This window comes from Pelodiscus sinensis, chromosome 9 (genome assembly GCF_049634645.1).
Source record: "Pelodiscus sinensis isolate JC-2024 chromosome 9, ASM4963464v1, whole genome shotgun sequence".
NCBI lineage: Eukaryota > Metazoa > Chordata > Testudines > Trionychidae > Pelodiscus > Pelodiscus sinensis.
In genome coordinates this window covers 6,366,447-6,386,964 of record NC_134719.1, presented here as the reverse complement: position 1 = coordinate 6,386,964, position 20,518 = coordinate 6,366,447, and the positions used below count along the sequence as shown (strand labels likewise).

At 44.4% G+C, this 20,518-nt stretch overlaps 1 protein-coding gene across 2 annotated transcripts in view; it reads left to right on the top strand.

Annotated features, from left to right (window-relative positions):
* Positions 1 to 20,518, top strand: part of BEND5 (BEN domain containing 5) — a 1,533,100-nt gene that overhangs the window by 1,189,061 nt on the left and 323,521 nt on the right. For both annotated transcript variants that reach the window (XM_075935948.1, XM_006126434.4), the window contains one exon: positions 4,382 to 4,471. In XM_075935948.1, the coding sequence (XP_075792063.1) occupies positions 4,382 to 4,471 (90 nt within the window). The remainder of the gene's footprint in view (positions 1 to 4,381; positions 4,472 to 20,518) is intronic.

Here is a 20,518-nt window from a genome sequence, read left to right as displayed (position 1 = left end):
AAACCTAGACTTTTTATTTTCAAGTTTAATGTTTGGCTGTGTCTAGACTGGCAAGTTTTTCCAGAAAATCAGCCGCTTTTCTGGAAAAACTTGCCAGCTGTCTACACTGTCCGCCTGAATTTCCGAAAAAGCACTGACGATCTCATGTAAGATTGTCAGTGCTTTTCCGGAAATACTATGCTGCTCCCGTTCAGGCAAAAGAGCCAGTGTAGACAGCTCAGCTTTGTTTTCCGCAAAAAAGCCCCGATCATGAAAATGGCGATCAGGGCTTTTTTGCAGAAAAGCGCGTCTAGATTGGCCACGGACGCTTTTCCGCAAAAAGTGCTTTTGCGGAAAAGCATCCTGCCAATCTAGACGCGCTTTTCCGAAAATGCTTTTAACGGAAAACTTTTCCGTTAAAAGCATTTTCGGAAAATCATGCCAGTGTAGACGTAGCCTTTGTGTTTCAGTGTTTGCAAAATACAACTTGGGAAAGGAGGGAAATTACAAGACTGAATGTGTCAGCCATGCAAACACAGAAATGGTGATAGGACTGCCTTCCTTGCGATTGATCAATGTGCTGCATGTATAACAAGAAGACTGTCTTCTAAGGCAAGAGAAGTGGTTGTCCTGTTCCATGTCTTCAGGGAAGCAACTGAAGCAATCTCTGGAAGAGAGAAATATGGTCCCGTGATGTCCAACCAGTTCAGAAGCAGGAGCCGCTATAGCAAACTCGCCACATTATTCTAAAAATGTAAAAACTTTTGTGATTTTTGAGTTTTTATTGTTCAATCCAACTAGCCACACTCAACCAGCCGAATAGCTGCATGTGGTGAGTGGCTAGCGTGTTAGATGCCACAGGTCCAGGGAACAGCTAGTGTATGGGAGAGGGAAGGGAAGGACCATCGCAGACCATTTGTTCCAGTCCTTCTTTTAAAGTCCTGGTGCAGGAAGGTTCCTTTAAGGACCTATAAGGCCACCATAGGAGAATGTCCTGGGACAGCATCTATCTGCAGTGAGCATTACACACGTAAATTGTTGCTCTGCATCTAACCCAAGATCAGCAAAGAATCAAAGTTGTTATTAGATCCCAATCTGAAAACTTTGGATTCAGTGGGTTTTTTGTTTGTTTGGTTTTTGTTTTTTGTTTTTTTCTGTCCAATAGCTGTTTGTTGGACTATGTGGAGAAAAGTTTGGTGCTCAGAGTTCAATAACCTGACAGGTGTCCACATTAGCCCTAATTAGTCCCCTGATTGCCATCAGCTGAAGAAAAGCTGAACTATTTCACAGGCCAATGGATACTCATGTCTCCAAAATCAATGTGCTGCTTCCAGGTTAGGACTGAAGCACCAAGGGAAGCCTAGGTGAGCCTACATCTCCTACCTGATCTGTCAAGTAGTTAGTCAGAGGGTTGTGCTTTCCAGAGCTAATGATCCAACATTTGCCATCTTCTAAAAGATGACTTTCCAGGGGGAGGGAGGTCGGGTTTGGATTTAGATGTTTCCCAGCAGGTTCTGCAACCCAATTTCTGAGGAGGGAAACAGATTGCAAACTAAACTAACCAGGCACCTACTAAACCACAAAAATAAAACAAGTAAATTAAAAAGTGCTTTCGATAAGAGTACTCCAAGGTATTATTAAGATCACAAGTGAGGCCTTTTTTTTAATACGCTCTTGCTTTTGATGATTTAATTATGAAATGAGAGAAAATCTGTGTAGAAATTAACATGAAAACATGTATATCCTCTTCAATCAATGTATTTCAAGAAGTTGTTTTTCCAGAGTCCGTGTCATAAGGAATTAGCTCATCCTTTGCAGTTCAGGCTGTACTGATCCTTCCTAATGTGTATGGGGGAGGGAGGAAAAAGGTGCTTTAATTTGGGGTCTGAGCTAAAGCCCAGTCAAATCAGTCCAGTGTATCTATTGCTTTCAGTGACCTTTGAATCAGGCCCTAATCAGGGAGGAATCATTCCAGTATTGGAGGAGAATTAATCATCTGCTAATCTGAATACCAATTATATAAAAAGAAAGTGTGTATATAATATAAAATATTACATATGTCTTCTCAAAAACACAGGGCAGAGTCTTGTCTGGTGTAAACTGTCAACATTATCCATTTTATTTGTATTTTCACGTGATTACCCTTGCTTATCTATACCGTGTCAAGTATCTGCTTCTTTAATGTTAGACTTTATATATATATATAAGAAAATGCCACTCCAGCTACAGGAGACATCCCAGGTTTCTCTCTTTTTCACTTGACATTGTTGGGAGCTGATTTATCTCCTTCCTCCTTCATTACTCAGTGTTAATGTTAATGACACGGGGTGGTCATTAGGTTCTAGCTGATGTTCTTGCATTCCTTTCTGCTGCCTCCCACTTTTCTTCAGCAGACAGCATTGACCCCAGCAGCTGCTACTTTTGTTAGAGACATTCTTTCTTATATTTCTCTGCCTCTGGGGCTCAAAAACACACCAGAGAGGAGCGAAGTTAGTGTATCAAAGGCTGAATAAATGTCTGGGTTGCAGGTTGAACAGCTGTAGGATATTTGAGGGACTGAAGAAATATAAAAGAAGCCTGCCATGGTCTTTTTTCCAAGTGCCTTCTGAGAAGAACTGAAAACATAACCATGATGATGATTATTATTTTTATTATTTTGTCATCATGGGTTTAGGTTTGTCACTGGCTGGGATTTGAGTGTCTGTAAACCAGAAAATTAAACAAAATGAAGCCTCACAATTTACTTGCAATTACCAGAGCCATATGTACCTCCCTGTGTGTGTACACAGTTAAAAATTCATTGTGAATTTTGGAATTCATACATTCATTCATTGTGTATTTCTTTTCTAGTATTTTAAAACCCTGTCTCCCTGCAATGGTTTGAACTGAAAATAGATATCTATCACAATTTTGTCTTGCTGGTTTTAGTGTAACTTCCCTTGAGTGCTTTAGATCTGGATGAGATGTATTCCTGAGGTCCTGACCTGATCTGGTCATTAAAATTTCCATGGTCCTTTTTGCAAGAGGGTATTTTTTTATTGCCTATTTGTAAACACTGTCACTGTGGAAAAACTGAAGAAAACATGCCCTCTGCCCCACAAAGTGTACAGTTTTAATAGACAGTCAAGGCAATGTAGTTTGAAGTATTTTATTTTATTATCCCTACATAGGGGCTGAATTGCAAGATGTTAACCCTAGAGTCCTAGCTAAATTCCAATGTGAGTGCTTATGTTTTAACTACTAAATATAAATATAAGAATGGCCATAGTGGGTCAGAACAAAGACCATCTAGCCCAGTATCCTGTCTTCCTACAGTGGCCAATGCCGGGGGCCCCTGACGGAATGAACAGAACGGGTAATCATCACATGATCCCTCTCCTATCACTCATGCCCAGCTTTTGACAAACTGAGGCTAGGGACGCTATTCCTACCCATCTTGGCTAATAGCCATTGTTGGACCTCTCCTCCTTGAATGTATCTATTTCTTTTTTGAACCCAGTTAAATTCCTGGTCTTCACAACATCCTTTTGCAAGGAGTTCCACAGGTTGACTATGTTGTGTAAAGAAATACTTCCTTTAGTTTGTTTGAAACCTGTTTCCTATTAATTTCATTTGGTGACCCCCTAGTTCTTGTGTTATGCCCTAATTCTTGTGTTAGTAAAGCTCCCTTCCACCTGTCTGTAATTTCAAATGGCTACATTACAATTTTCATCATTACTGACTCAAAACTGTTAAATAGCTGTCATGTTCCACCCCAGAGGTGACTGCGATTCAATTCAGAGTGAAGCAGTTTCTATAAAATGATTTGACTTTCCAGTGTTCCTCAGTACATACATTCAGTCCCGGTTTGTTTTGAATGCCTTGCTGATTTTGAATATCTCCGGCATATGTTTTGATAGAGGCAAACTCAGGTCAAAATAATGAAAAAGAAAGCCATGTACATGCTAATAAATGTCATTTGCCAGCACTTTGCCTTTATTTGGCACCATGCTAAATCTTGTATCAAGTGTAATGCAGGGTGCAATTGGCTTTACACTGTGACTGGAACCCCACTGCTTTTCTTGTCGCCCCAGGAGGACGTTTATCACAAGCGAGAGAGCAATTACAAAGCAGTTAAACTCACTGTAGTGAATCTTGTTTTTAAAAAGAAACTAACTTTGTTGTTGCCGCCTTGGGTTTGTTGTGTCATTAGACTTGCACTCCTTTGCTATTGGGCAGTCTTTCACAGTCTACGAAGAGCTAGCAATGCCACATCCTTCAATTATAGACCATCCCCATTTATAATGTATGAACAATTTTAATAAAAGGAGACTCTTTAATATTTATGGCCCTTTGTGTCCTACATATGGGACCCAATTTAAAGATCTTTGTTTCTTTTTTTTTTTTTTTTTTTTTTTTGCAGTAAACCTTCGATCTGGAGCTGAGCAGAAAGTGGTGTTCATCACGGCTCGTGTCCACCCTGGAGAAACTCCATCTTCTTTTGTGTGCCAAGGTGAGTGCTTACCATGCCACGATTTGGAATAAAAACTCAGAGATGGAGGTGTTGCTCTTCCCTACTGTCTTTTTTCAACATGGTCTGTGCTCTTTTGAGCATCTCAGGCCAACGCACTGTGATCCTGGTTGCTCGGTTGGATTATAAGAAACCATCCACTTGTCTGAAGGGGTTGTTCTGAGGAATAGGGTTGTTCTGAGGAACAACAGGGCTTTGTGTGACTGACATGCACTGCTGAAAACGTAAAACTGCCCATATTGTGTTTGCAAAGGGTTGGAATCTGAGGGGTCTCAGTAAAAATAAGCCCAGTGTGTTTTACAGGTCGAACCTCTCTCTGGCACACACTAGTCTGGCACTCTCTAGTCCAGCACTCTCTGGTCTGGCGACATCCATGGTATGGCATGATTTTAATTACCCAGATGTCCTCTTATCATGGGTGTGGCCATGTTTCCTGCAGTCCATAAAGTTTGTTTACAGCCACCAGTTCTGGCTTTCAGTGTTCTGTGCTGTTACTTGGCTTTAATTAACCCCTAAATGTCTTCAAAGAGCCCAGAATGCACTTCCATTAGACAACTTTGACCTCCTATGGTTCGTAAAATTCTCTCGTTCACCACCAGTCAGGTCCCAAGGGTGCCAGACTAAGTAGGTTCTGCCAGACTAGGGAGGCCCATGATTGCTAAGGGGCCCCAGTAGCAAATGAAACCCATGGGCTGGATTCTTGGTGTGAATTAAAGGAGCTATGCGGATTTACTCTGTCAGCTGAGGAACAGCTCATGTTTGCAAAGGGTTGGAATCTGAGGGTTCTCAGTAAAAATAAATCCAGTGTGTTTTACAGGTCGAACCTCTCTAGTCCGACACTCACTAGTCAGTCATATCAGTCATGGCTTACGCTCTGCTCATTATGCAGCTGATGGATGAATGACTAGTCCTGTTGATTGGTAAAGACCTTAAAGAGGGACGGATGTAGATTCAAGACCTTCTCCCTGCATCCCTCCTCCTGGGAGGTGTGTCTCCTGCACTTCTCAAGGAAGCTATTGTTCCGTAGGTGAGCAGATGCTGGATCTTTTGCTGTAGTTCGCTAGGATGCAAAGCTGCTTCATGGGCGTCCACATCCATCTGACATTGCCACCTCAGGAGCGCCTTGTCTTTTAATCACTATTGGCTGCTGTGCTGGACCCCTCCCCATGCTTAATTATACGGCTCTGTTAAGGTTAGTTGGTTAGGTGTCTGTGATTCCCTCTGCTCCACAGATGGCTGGGGACAGAATCCTGGTGTATGTTGGGAGGAAAAGGAAGGTGTGCGAGGGTACTGTCTCCATTATACATTTCCTTACCTTGCTGTTCCCCAGGGGAACCCTAGCTCCAGGAGCTCTCTGGTGGAGACAGTGCCCTCCCTCTCAGAACCCAGTAGAACCAATGTCGGTAGGCCAGGACTTGCCCGTTTGATTTCCTGCTCTGCATTTCAAACCTCTCCTCCCTCAGTTGCAGTCTGAGGGGACTGACTAGCAGAGAGAGTCACAACAGCAATGCTCCTGTTGGAGCTCTGCTGGCAAAAAGGCATGGTGGACAACCAGGATTCAGAGTGGAGGACGCTTGTCTTCATGCTGATGGCCCTATGCTTTTCTGGATCCCATGAGATCCGCTAATCTGGGGACTTCACCCTTTCTGCGACCGGGAATGCAGTATCTTTCACCCGCCAGCACAATGCCCAAGACTCACTGGATGGAGGTTCAGCAGGTGTCCTGATCTTGTTTGCTGGACTAGCCAATATAGGCGAGTATAGAGTTCTTGAGATTTATTAAGTAGCATGTATTTATAATTGGAAGGTGTATGACTTTGTTTGAGTCTACGTGTTCCCGTTTGCATTGCGCTGGTAGGTGAAGGCTGAGGCACGCTGATAGGGAGATGCTTCATGAATATCACTGTTTTATTGTGATGGTGAAATATGATTAAACAAGAAAGGAGCAAAATGTGCAGAAGAGATGGGTAATGTAGCCAGATGAAGGAATTAGATGGAAATCATCTCTGTTTTCTGGAAAGACTTATGCTTTGGGAAGAAGAGTGGGAGCTGAGGAGCAGGGGGGAGAAGAAAGCAAGCTAGTCTTGGAGAAGCACATCCGAAACTTGCTGAGTGTGCAGTTACAAGGCACGCTTGACTCGCTCAGGAATGCAAGGATCTATGCTGAGCGAACGCCACCGTGCATTGAGCTATTCTGCTCCGCGCAGATGAAGATGTCTTGTGTGTATAATTAGCGTCATAAGGAGTGATGGGAAATCGCAACAGTCCCCTAGAAATGGAATGCATTTCAAGTTCATTTCGACGTTGTTTCTGACATTGCCAAAAGGAAAATGAGGTATTCGCTTTATCTTTGGAAACTTTTGTGGAAGAAATAGGATCTCTTGGTAGTTTAAGCTCCTGGAGTGAGAGAGATGTTATTTTAGAAATCTTGTTAGGCATTTTGGGCAGAGTTCAATGTTTTTAGTTCAACATCTGAAGCCAAACCCAGTGCATTCAGTACATGGCAGTTTTGCCTGGTTTACAGATTTCTCCTGCATGGTTTGAAGTGATTACACATACAACCTGTAGCATGCAGATATGGCAGGCTAGTCGCAAAGATGAGATGTGGGCATCATCTGATGTAGGAAGGCACTGGGCTGTAGCTGCCAAGGCCCAAAGCAATAGCAAAAGAAGAAAACAACCACAGTTTGGCTGCACACCCAATTTCCCTTCTAATGTTGGGCTTTGCTTCTCTCCGTCTTGGTTGTCGGTTTCCCTGTGAAATCCTCTGTTCAGTCTCCACAATGTCCCGTGCAAATGCTCCAGTTTCTGTCTCCCTTTTTACTTATCTCTCTTCACACACCTTTGCTGTTTCCACATGTAACCCATGCCTGCATGGTGTGACGCTCTGTCCCTTCTAGGAGCACCTCGGCCACCTAAAGACTGAATCTGCTATAGCCTTGGCTCAGAGCCAGGTAGGCAATAATTTTAGAGGGGGGGAAGGAAATTTCTGAAGTGGTCCTGGGTCCTTGGGTGGAAGGGCTGGGGCCAGGACACTTCCCGTGCTCCCCCACACACAGACCCTTATTGGCCTGGGGGCAGGGGAGCGCTTGAAGTCTTTCCCCCGCCTCCCCCCCTCCTGCACCTAGAGAGAACCGCCAGAACCTAGAGAGAACCGCCAGCACCACACACCCCCAGGGAGGGAGTAGAATTTACGTGCTTCCCCGTCCCCAGGGCTCGATTGGCCTGGGGGCGGGGAATGTCAGGGCAGCTACTGGCTGGATCAACTGGCTTGGTGGGCCGGATCCAGCCCACAGAAGCTCTCTTGCCCAGCCCTGCAGTAGAGGCTCATGCACTTGGCTTCAGAGGTCCCAGGTTTGGTCCCACCTGCCGGCGACCAGGGTCTGTCAGCATTACACAAGCATCATGACTAATTGCCCTTGTCTGCACAGAGAAGTTTCTAGCTAAACACACTCTCCAGTGTTAGCAGCCTTGTGCAGGGATCCTAGATGTGGCTCTGACACCTTGTGGAGCTTTTATCTTGAGATTCACATTTAAATCTAGTCTGAGCACTGGTGAGTGGCCCAGAGCGAGAAAGACTCAGGCAGCATGGGAGCTCTGAACATATTTCACTGATGCTGGAGTCGGACTGCCAGAAGCCATCCATCTCGCTAGGACTAAGTCTACACAGCTTATGGTCTTAAGCCTCCTAGCTCAATTTGTGGGGCTTAGCCTAGTGCACTAAAATAGCCATGTACAGGCAACCCCCGCATTTACGACCTAGTTGGTTCCTGGAGAACCATTGTAAGTCAAGCCATCATAAGTTGAACCCTTATTTCCCATAGGCGCAATGTTATAAATGGTGGTTCCATTCCTGGAAACCTATTTCATACTCTAAAAATACCTAAATTGAGGAAAACTAAAAAGTGAAAACCGGTGTGGTAGAGGTGTGCGCAGGTCAAGCAGCAGCTGCAGACTGGTGAGTCTGACTGACCTGGTGCGTTTCCTGTTTTGGGATGACGTGTGGAGTCTGCGTCGTATGCCGTTGTAAATACAAGCGGTGTACGTAAATTGGGGGTGTTAGGAGCTATCTTGCATGAAAAAAATGGTTGTAAATGTACGTCTGGCAGTTGTAAGTCAGGAGTCACCTGTAGTCAATGTTGGTGGTGGAACGGAGACTCTGAAGCCTAGCAAAATTTTACATAAGTCCTGCTGTCATCAGTGTGTCTTTACATGCTACCGTCATGCACACATTCTCTCCCTCCTCCACAAGATTTCCTCCTTCAGATTCACTCCTGCCAGAAGGGTTTTGAAAGCCCTCGTCCTGCCCACCAGCTAAAACAGGAGTTAGGAAACAGAAATGGAGAAATACATGAATGGACCTAACAAACTGTGCCATAAATATTCCTGCTGCTTTGGTTTACCAACCATATGGGGCCTGTTTAGACAAGATGCTCTTTGGAGCAGGGAGATCCTTCTCATTTTTCCTACTTGTCTTCAAAATGGCCACCACACTTGCACCATGGCAACAACAATGACTGTGACCTACTCAAAGGCCACCTGGTAACTTGTGTCAGGAGTAAAGGGTGAAAGGTGGGGGTTTTTTAACCTCCCCTCCCCTGAGTTGAAGTGAATGCCAAGGAGGCACTATTATTAGTCTTGGCCTGCTACAACAGAAAGGGTTAATCTGTCACTTGGGTAAGGGAATACCAAAGAAGCAAACTCCTCCATGTCTAGAAAAAAAATGGGGCATTTCCTTGCCAGGCGGGCAAACCTTTGCCTTCTAGAAATGGAAATCAGGTAGCGGCAGCTTTAATTTACTTGAGCATATCACTAAGGCAAATAATTTCATTTCATATTCTGGCACTTTGCATCCTGTGGTATCCCAGTAAATCATGTCAGATCCTAATATATCACTGTATGGCTTATCGCAGAGGGTGATGGCACAAGAGCTGACGCATTCTATTCTGCTGCATCTGAACTTTTTTTCTTGAGAAACAAAGTCCTTTCTTTCAAATGCATAACATATCATCTGTCAAGTTTAGTAACAGGAGGCTAGACAGGCAAAATGGAGGGGAGGAAAGCACTGACCAGGAGCAATATTGAGCAGTCCTGGAGCTGAGGATGTAGGCAACTGGAATTAAATGGACATATTTTCATCTTGCAAATTGAGTCCATCGGCAGTAGTCAAACAAAGGCAGATTTAACACATTAGGATCCCTGTGTCCCAATTTGGTGGCACACTGTGGATAATTAGAAGTGAATCTAAGATGCTCTGCGTTAATCTAATTTACATCTTCTACTCACCTCTCAATAGAGTCCTGCTGCCTACTTCTCTAGGTTCTTATTCCATGCTTGCCACTTGAATTGTGCAAGTCCCTTTCTGTGTAGTGTTACAAAGTGAACAGGCGAGAATCCGAAGGGTTGGAATTTCTGTTTCCCTGTTCTTACAGTGGGAGGTTTACATCAAAGGAGGTTAGGCTGCTTCTGTGAGACTTCTAACCACTTAGGGCATGACTACACAGCAGGGTCGAATTAAGCTACGCAACTTCAAAATAGCTCAGTTTGGCACTATAGACACAGCAGGAAGTTGAAGGAAGAACACTGTTCCTCCGACTTCCCTTACTCCTCGAGAAGTGAGGGTTGCAGGAGTCGGAATAAGGAGTCCTCCAGCTCGACATTATTTCAAAATAATATCTTGCTGTAGAGATATGCTCTTTGCTACTTTGGAAAAAAGTCAGACAGAGTCTTACTGACACACAGGAGCAGATGACCATTTTGTGGGGCCCAGAGCAGCCCAATTTCGCGGGGCCCCGCTTTGCCATGGCGCATGCATGGTGGTGCCACGCGCATGTGCGGGGCTTCTTGAAGCGCAGGGCCCAGGGTGGCCACCCCGCTCGCCCTGCCCTATATCCGCCCCTGCTGACATACACCTCTGGACTCATCCTTTCTGAATTTGCCCAAGTAAGTCTAAGGAAGACCTGAATTAATGTGCTTTATATGCCCCAGAGCAGACAGAGAGAGTTGTAACATGAATGGCAACTCTCAGGAGAGTTTATTCCATACTGTGTTAAATCCTCCCCTTCTTTGCTAATGTAAGATACTCTCCCATTGACTGATAGCTTGCCCATTACTCCTGAGCATGCATCCGATACATTCCCCACAGATGAGCTTTCGCTGGGATCTTTCTGGTCTGTTTCTTGCAGCTCAACGAAGGGAGCCAAAACAAGTTGGTTGCAGCTGGCTGAGCTGGTATGAATGGCCAAACTTCTTTTTCATATGAGTCACTTTGTGCCAATGCTATTACATCTCCTCTCTTTGAAAAGCTGCGTTTGGTAAGCAATAAGGATGTTAAGAAGTGGGTAATTAGCTAATTGTGTAATTCATATAATTGTATCAACTACACGATGAGTCGATAAGGGGAGGTGCTCTGTCTCGGCTTGTGCTGGGTCCAGGATCTACCCCTGCTGCGGCTCTGCAGTATAAATGTAGTAGGAGCTGAGAGTGCAGGCAGCCAGGCTCCTACAACATTGAAACTGCAGAGCTGCAGCGGGTGAAACTCCTGCACCCAGTACAAGCTGAGACTGAACAGTCCTGCCTTACACCGGCTTTGGGACCACTGCAGCTCTGTCTGCCTCCCCTGCCCTCCCTGGCACACTGAAGAGCTTGGAAGCTGGCTCGCCCCAGCACCGGCTCCTGCTCCCCACTTCCCTTGCTGCCTCTGATAGGCTGTCTCGACTACATCCCTCTTTCGAAAGAGGGATGCAAATTAGACATATCGAAATTGAAAATGAAGCCAGGATTTGAATTTCCCATGCTTCATTTGCATAATCGCATCACGGCTTTTTTTAAATGCTATTTCGAAAGTGAAACCGTGCTCTAGATGCGGTTCTTTCTAAACGAAAAGCCTTTTTCGAAAGATCCTGTAAACCTAATTTTTTGAGGAGTACAGGATCTTTCAAAAAAGGCTTTTTTTTTTTTTTCAAAAGAACCTAGTCTGGACCACGGTTTCCCTTTCAAAATAGCGTTTTGCGAAAAAAACGCCATGACGCAAGTATGCAAATGAAGTGTGGGAAATTCAAATCCTGGCTTCATTTGCAATTTTGATATGTCTAATTTACATCCCTCTTTCAAAAGAGGGATGTAGTTTAGATGTATCCATAGAGAGGCACCAAGGTTGGGAGGACACAAGTAGTCGACTAGTCACTTACATCGCTAGTAAGCAAAGGCTCTTACTCCTGCAGATCTCATAAAGTATCCTGGGCTTAGAGGTCATCCCTCTCTTTCTTTGGCAAATACTAGCAACAGCAGCCAGACGCCCAAGAATCCGTCAAGTAGTTACTCCAGCCACTCATTCAATGACTGACAACAAATGCTTTGATAGTTCATATTTGCTGCAACTCCCAAGGTACTAACCCGGGAGAATCCTGATTTATGAAGGATCTCTCAGATTTATGAGGGATCTTTTTTCTCTGTCTCTCAAAATTCGGACAGTGCTATCGGATACAGGGGTGTGTTTTTTTTTTTTCTTCCCCCCTCCCCCCCCCCCCCCCCGGACGGTCTTTCCTTTAAGGCTTAATAACCTATATAATACATGCATGTGTGTGTATCTGCTTTATCACTCAAGGGAAAACAATGCTCTAAACCTATGGTTGCTAGGCTTGTCAGAATTGTTGCTGTGGTGTGGGTGAGTGAAGAGTAGATTGGAATTCAGGCTTCTTTTCCTGTATGATTATTTGTGTGTATTTTTACACTGGTGTCAGTCTGCTCTTAAAGGCATGCTGGGTTTCACAGGCCCTTTTCAGCTCAGCTGGAGCCAATACTTCTCAGTGAGGGGCTCGCAGCCAAGAGATCAATGGAGTTAGTGCTCCCCTTATAGGCCAAATTCATCCCTCATGCTGTTGTCACACGCGACTGGATTCGCTTCCTGGTGTTCGGGGAAATGACACAAGAATTGGTCATTTCTCTGAAGGGTGATTATTAGAATCTCTTCTTTCAGATCATTATTTTGGGGGGAGGTAAGAAAAGAGCTGATATTTTTATTAAAGAAAAGGTACAATATTCCCCAACTTTCTTCCAGAGGGCTAACAACACATTAGCCCTTACTGGTATGAATTCTTTCAGTGAAATAATACTGAGATCGGCCATACTAGGTCAGACCAAAGGTCCGTTTAGCCCAGTATCCTGTCTGCCGACAATGTCCAATGCCAGGTGCCCCGGAGGGAGTGAACAGAACAGGGAATCACCAAGTGATCACTCATCCATCTCCAGCCTCTGACAAACAGAGGCTAGGGACACCATTCCTACCCAACCTGACTCATTATAATCCATCCAAAAGCAGCCCCCAGAACTGACACCAGGCAACCTTCACATTGGCTCTGATTTCACTTGCTATCTGGTTCAGTCTGGGTGTGTGTAGGTTCACACTAGGGGCGTTGTGTTTGTATTGGCTAGATTGTTTTTTCTTTGGAAGAAAGAGGGCAGCTGGAGTGTGGTTTGGTCCTATTATGGTCTCGGCGTGGTAAAGTTCATGCTTTATGCCTTATTTTTGCACTGGTTCTTTTGTGTATTTCTTGCATATTTTAGCAATGTACATATGTACATAGCTTCCTCGTAGCCTCAACATGTTTTGTTAGCCGCTCTCCGGTCGGGTTCAGTGCAATGTCTAATGCTAAAGGGCTTCTGACTCTTCAAATTTTAATGGGACATAAATGAGGTTTTAAACCTTGTAAATTACAGCTTGCAGAGGTGCTGCACTGAATCACTAAACCTCCTGAAGCAGCTTCCCTTATTTGGCTTCTTTTGTCAGGCATTTGCCAGGATGGCACCCGCCACAAAGTCTGAATCCCACACAAATGAAAATCTGCGCCCTGAGCTTTTTGCTTTAATATTCTCTGCGAGGCTGGGATCCAGCACTCCCCAAAGAGGCGGTGCAAGAGGAGAGGGAGAAGGATCTCACAACCCGGCTTGATAAGGCTCAGCTCTCCTCTTGACCTAACTTTCCTGTGACCTCAAACTGACGTTGAAGGGGCTCAGCCTTTCAGAGCAGGCAGACAGACACAGTTACCCACAAGGAGTGGAGCCAAAATGGCTTTTGATTATTGTTAAGCCAATGCCCCCTCATTATACCAAGTTAGAGCAAGTGGCATGAAGTGAGAATCTAGGCACAAACATATTGGCTTTGCTTGTTAACATTTTTATGACTTTATTGTGAGCTGGTATCTTCTTGCTGCCATGGTTGAGAATGTGAACATTTCTAACACAAAGTTCTGATGCAGAGTTTATCGAGGGTTGGAGGATAAGAGACTCACTCCTGTAGGACAGAAGTCCTCCTGCCAGCCTCCTTCTTGGATCCTATTGTACAGCAGCTCACTCAGCTGGCTGAGAATTGAAATTTCCTTCTACGTGATGAAGGTGCTGTCTCTTCCCATCCAAATTATTCTGGGTCTTGTATTCCCAGAGAGATTCCAAGATGGTGGCAGTTTTCCAGTTCACTTCACAAAGACATTACTTTAGAATTTATGCGAGGGGAGCAAATTCCCCTAGGACTAACTAAGAGAGCATGATGCCGTTGTGCAGCAACCAGCAAAGGTATTTTTCCAGGTAACCCATTCTTAGGAAAATAATAAGGCCACATGTGACAAGACACAAGTCTGGGGACTCTTGAATCTTTCTGTCCCTGTTTAGCATTCTTGCCTTCACTTCCAGCCTACCTTTAGCACACTTTAAAAAAAAGCAATGAGGGCTGCATCCTCATTAAACAGCTGTTCCTCCTCCCAATTAACAGAAAACTCTGAACATCAAGGCAGAAAGTGACCTTACCAGCAATAGAGGAAAGTGTGGTTTTGAAATGCAAGAGCAAATATGATGAAGGTGACCTTTGCTCGCAGAAAGAAACTGCTCGGAATATAATGTTTTCTAGGATGTATTTCTTCACACAATGCTCCATCTGTGGATTTCCTTGCCAGATGAGGTTGTGAAGCCCTAGACTATAACAGGGTTCAAAAAGGACTTAGATTCATGGAGAATAGGTACGTTGGTGGCTATTAGCCAGGATGGGCAGAGAGAGTTTCCCTATCCTTTGCTTGTCAAAAGCTGAGAATGGGCAATGGGGAAGGATTGCTTGATGATTCCCTGTTTTGTTTATTCCCTCTGGGGCACCTGGCATTGGCCACTGTCGGCAGACTAGATGCTAGGTTAGATGGACCTTTGGTCTGACCCAGTCTGGCAGTTTTTATGTTCCTGGTGAAGACTGTCTCTCTGGATGCTTCCCAGCTGGGAAACAAAATCTCCCAAAGAAATGAAATGAGAACTGTACCGCTATTTCTAGAGGACTTTGAACCATTGGCTACGTCTAGACTGCCATGATTTTCTGCAAATGCTTTTAACGGAAAAGTTTTCCATTAAAAGCATTTGCGGAAAAGAGCGTCTAGATTGGCCTGGATGCTTTTCCACAAAAACGCTTTTGCGCAAAAGCATCCGTGGCAATCTAGACACGCTTTTGCACAAAAAAGCCCCGATTGCCATTTTCACGAAAACAAATCTGAGCTGTCTACACTGGCCCTTTTGTGCAAAAGGACTTTTGCCTGAACGGGAGTAGCATAGTATTTCCGCAAGAAGCACTGATTTCTTACATGAAATCGTCAGTGCTCTTGCGTAAATTCAAGCGGCCAGTGTAGACGGCTGGCAAGTTTTTCCATAAAAGCAGCTGCTTTTGCGGAAAAACTTGCCCATCTAGACACAGCCATTGTGTTTAACTGCAACTGAATGAGTATTGAACAAAACACTGAGCTTTGATCGGGCCCATTACAGTAGCATCAACCTCTTGAGAACATCTCAAGGCTCTTTTTGCTGCCCTTTGTAGTCTGTTTAATTTTTGTTTGGAGGAATGCATTCTAACCCAGTTGGAGGTGTTTTATGTCCATGGTATCCATTGTAGTAGTAAGCCAAAGTGTCATCACTTGGCCACCTTTTCTGTCCCCAGAGTAGTCTTATCTGTGTAATATGCACAACCATGGGTGTGCCATTTGCTCTCCTCCCTGCTCACACTGACACCTTCTTAGTGTTCCCCCAGAATAAGGTGCTGTACCTCTAGGGAACTTAACCTCTGCGGTGGACACAGTTTCCATTTTCTCCTTGTGAGGTGGCTGAGCTATGAAGTTCTGAGATGGATCTGAATTCAATGGGTCCTCATGAAGGCTTCACAAATCTTCTGACTAAGCCCTTTGTCTCCAGAGATGGAGGAGCAGGTGTCCTCTGCTGTTGAGCAAGCTACCAGTGAGCAAAAGGAAAAGTGAAGTTGCTGTCCATGCAAATGTTGACCTCTTGACCCCGTGATCTCCCCACCCCTTGAAGGGTTGCTTCCATACCAGGATCAGAAGGAGCAGCCATTGGGCTCGGGTGTGTAGGGAGTATGGTTATATCATATGCATTTGCCAGGCACTAACAGGGTAGCTTCTTCCCCTACAAGGTGATCAGGTATAATCTGTCCCTTTAAAAGAGCTATAGAATTTCAGTCTGTTTAAAAATGGTTATTTTGGCCATCATGTGGGTGCTGGACTCTGTGAGCTCTGGGTATAGATATTCATCAGATTTTTTCATGCTAGTTCATTCTGCCCTGAATTTCATATGATTAAAGGCGAGGCCAGTATGTCTGACTTAATATTGGTCATTCAGCAGTTAATTGCAAGCCAAGGAAAGGTTCTTTGTTTCCTTCCAAAGCCTTCCTTTAAAAAGCCAACGCGGAGTTCAAAATTCAGGATCTGTCTAAGCCACCCCCATTCTCTCCCCAATTTTCTTCGTAGTTTATTCTTTCATCTATAGACGGCTGCGGGTCAGATGTTCAGATTACTACTGAATTCTAAAACAGGCCAATTGTTCCCACTTGTAAGCAAGCTTAGCAAATTGGCGTGACCCAAGCTGGGAAGAGGTGAGGGGACCCTGGCTAAGAGGATAGACTCATTGTGGATTTGGATTACAATTTGGAGAATATTGTAGTTTTGCTGCGGATTAGAACAGACCCATGGGGGGAAAGAACTAAATTAATTATTTTCCTACCTGCAGCCGGCAGGCGCTAATCTCAAAATGATGGTATCAGTGCATCAGGGTAAAGGAGTAAATTCTGCTGGAGGCAGTCTATACAGCTGCCTGACCTAATTTTGTCCTAAATAAATGTCCATAAATGTGTAGATACTTGTCTTTTGCTGTGGTTCAATGATGACAAAGCAGGGGGAGGGGGAGTGTCATTTAAAGCAGTAGTTCAGAAGGCCAGTGGCAGATGGCTTTATACACCTAGATCCTGACCAGCTATATAAACCTATTCCGCTCCCTCAGGTCTGCTGTCCCTCTAACTAGAAGAAATAGGAAGCAAGATTTTACATTCTCAGGCCTACCGACAGAGGTGGGAACAAAGGGGGCAATTGCCTCCGGACTCGGCAATTCAAAAGGCCCCAGGCCTTTTTAAATCAGAGCTAGAGCCACACTTTGGGCAGCTCTGAGGACTGGGGAGTAGGGGATGTGGTGCACTCTGGGAGGAGAGGACTGGCTGACCCAGCTCTGCCCTTTCTAGGAGCACAAAGCTACACCCTTGCCATGTCCAAGGACCTGGTAAGTCTGTTGGTCCCCATGCATATTAATTACCTTCAGAATAGAAAAAGGGGATGTAATTGAACATGCCTGGGTGTTAATCATGCTATTCATCTTCCAGCTCCTGGGGCAGAGTGTCTGACACACATGTCATAACTTGGCACTTAAAAAACAGAAGGGGATCGTGATAGATGTAAGATGCAATTCAGGTTCCCCTTTTCCCCCCTAGGGATGCAGGAAAACAACTGACAAAGAGTTCAACAGCACAACCCCAAAATGAGCTGTAGGCACTTTGAAAGATGTCAGGCTGCATTCATCCTTCCCGTTAAGAAAACTAGCTGTTTGTTTGGGGTTTTTGTTTTGTTTTGTTTGTTAAAGTGCATCACTCCTAAGCTACAATATAAAGGGGAACATGCTCTCCTGTCATTCTCAAAGCAGAGTGAAAAGCACTGTTGAGTGTGCCCAATAAATCTCTTGACTGGGGATTGCAGGATGAAGGATCCCATAAAAGAGAGGTTGTTCTAAGAGTGTGTGTGTGTGTGTGTGTGTGTGTGTGTGTGTGTGTGTGTGTGTGTGTGTGTGTGTGTGTGTGTGTGACACACATCGCTGGAGCAAGAGCGAAAGAGACTACTGTGAGATTTTGTTAAAGGCAAAGGAGCTTTTTCTGATGTTCCCCTATACAAGTTTTCTATTAGTCCTAGCAAGACACCAGAAGCATTGACTCTAGCCATCATAGTATCAGAGGGGTAGCCATGAATCTGCAAAAGCGGCGAGAAGTCCTGTGGCACCTTCTAGACTAACCAAAGTGTTGGAGCATAAGCTTTCGTGGGCAAAGACCCACGTCGTCAGATGCATGTCATCATAGTGATCTGACAAGACATGGAACTAGTTTACTGAGCTTGAGAGGTTCTGGAGTAAGGTGTAAATGCTTCCAGATGCATCATGACATTGTACATTTATTACCAGGTTTCTTTCATTCGTTAGTTATTTGACCAGTTTCACCCTAATGCTTACAGCAGACTCTTTTCACTTTCACCATCATCAGAAGGGACAAGGGAAAAAGTCCTTTAGTTCCTGTGGTGGATAGAAAGAGTGCTGGCCAGCACCCTAGGTGTGTCTAGACTACAGGATTTTGTTGACAAAAGTGGACTTTTGTCGACAAAACTATACCTGCGTCCACACTACCGCTGAGTTCTGTCGACATAACGTCGACAGAACTCAGCAGTTTTGTCGATGCTGGTAAACCTCATTTTACGAGGCATAACGCCTTCTGTCGACAGAGTTTCTGTCGACAGAAGGTGTTATTGCATGTAAACTGTCCTTTTCGTCTACACTACCATGTCGACAAAGCAGCTTGCTTTGTCTACAGAACTGAATGTAGTGTAGACGCTCTTTGTCGACAGAAGTTTTGTTGACAGTATCTGTCGACAAAACTTCTGTCGACAGAAGCCTGTAGTCTAGACGTACCCCCAGTGACTAAGAGGTTAAACTCGGGTAGCTAGCAAAGGTGTTGGCAGAGGGCCAGAAGAACCAATGGGGATACAGTGCTGAAATTTGAATTGTAATTAAATATCTTACCTGCTTTCTTTGTTTGAGTCTAAGTTAAGGGCTGGAAGGAGTAGATGCAGTAATCAGAATTATCATGCTTATAACTATTGGACATTGGAATGAACTGGGCTTTGGAGTACAGATCAGCATGGATCATGAGTAGAGGGAAAAGTGTATCTAGTAACAATCAGGGTATTTTTCTTTATTTTGTTTGTTTGGTTTAAACTTCTCAGTGTGAATCCATGCCTTCTCCCTGCCCCCATTCACTATCTATGGGTACATCTAGACTACATGGCTTCGTCGACGGAACCACGTAAAATAGTTTACTTGCCATAGTCAAAGAAGCGGGGATTTAAAAAATTCCCACTTCATTAAAATAAAAATGGCCGTTGCACTGTGCTGATGATCAGCTGATCCAGCACAGCACGGCAGTCTAGACGCGGCACGGTCGACAAGGGAAGCGTTTGTCAACCGCTCTGGTATGCCTCATTTCAGGTCTTCATTTTTATTTTAATGAAGAGGGGATTATTTAAATCCCCGCTTCTTTGACTATGCCAAGTAAACTATTTTACATGGCTCCGTCAATGGAGCCATGTAGTCTAGACGTATCCAAAGAGTTGTTCTCAGAGGTTTTCTCTGTGTTTTAATTTGTTTTACTCAATTGCTCTATAATACCGAGCAACCAAGTATGGTTTATCAAGTATATCTTTTGTTTTGTTAATAAAAAACACCTTTTTAAGGCAATGAGTTGATTTTTTTTGTGTCTTGGAAAGTAACAGGGGGTCTGTGTGTGTCTGCCTGCCTATGACTGAGCAGTCAACTACCAGAGACTGCTGCTTATTTTTCTCTTTTCTTGTTTCAAGCTCTCTTGGGCCAAAAGAGGTTGGAGCAACCTTTGGGGAAGGAATTCATATGTTCCCTCCTGGTTTTTCCCCCCCATGGTTAAACCACTTGTTTGTGGCAGCTTTTGTTTTTTTTTTCCCCGTGGCTGACTTCCAATTGCGCAAGTTGGGGTTTTTTTGGATGACTTAAAAGTAGGAAATGGGAGGATTTATAACACATCAGTTTCTAGAAGCATCAACTACTTTAGTGTGGAACGGATGTATATGAGTACAATTTATAGCAGGGACGCCCTGTATTGGCTTTAGGTCTTATTTGCACTGCAGCATAGTGTGGTTTGGAACGAGAGAAGAATGCACTGTGTCCCATGCACCTTCTAGTTCAGTTAAGGTCTTTTTCCCCATGTGCAACGATACTACTGAGATTTACCTGGATCTTCCAGGTGCCCTGGAAGCATGGCAAGTACTGGGTTAATTAGTTTGAATCTCAGTTTTTCAACTTTATCTTTTTTTTAAAAAAAAGCTGTTTCTGTTCACCTTCAATAGTTTCCCAGATCCGCCCTCTCCCCCTCCAACCTGATATTAATCTTGCTGGTCTATAGTTTCCAGATTTGTCTCTTGACCCTTTGTTCTTTGCCTGCCCTGGCTCGGTTCGGATGAATTGATTTTTTTTTTTTCATTTTGTTTTCTGTTCTTTTCTCTCTGACTTGCACTCCGCTTGCCTGCCTGCTCTCACCGGAGCATCATACCAGCTGCTCAAAAGAGCCAGCCATCGTGCATGACTAGGACTTGGTCACTTGGATAAAATTCCACCCCTGCCCCAGTGCAGATTTAGCTAATGACAGAGGATATGTCTACACTACCACCCTAGTTCGAACTAGGGTGGTTAATGTAGTCAATTGAAGTTGCAAATGAAGCCCGGGATTTAAATATCCCGGGCTTCATTTGCATCTTGCTGGGTGCCACCATTTTTAAATCCCCGGTAGTTAGGACTCCATGCCCACGGCTACACGCGGCACGGACTAGGTAGTTCAAATTAGGCTTTCTAATTCGAACTACCAGTACACCTCGTTCCACA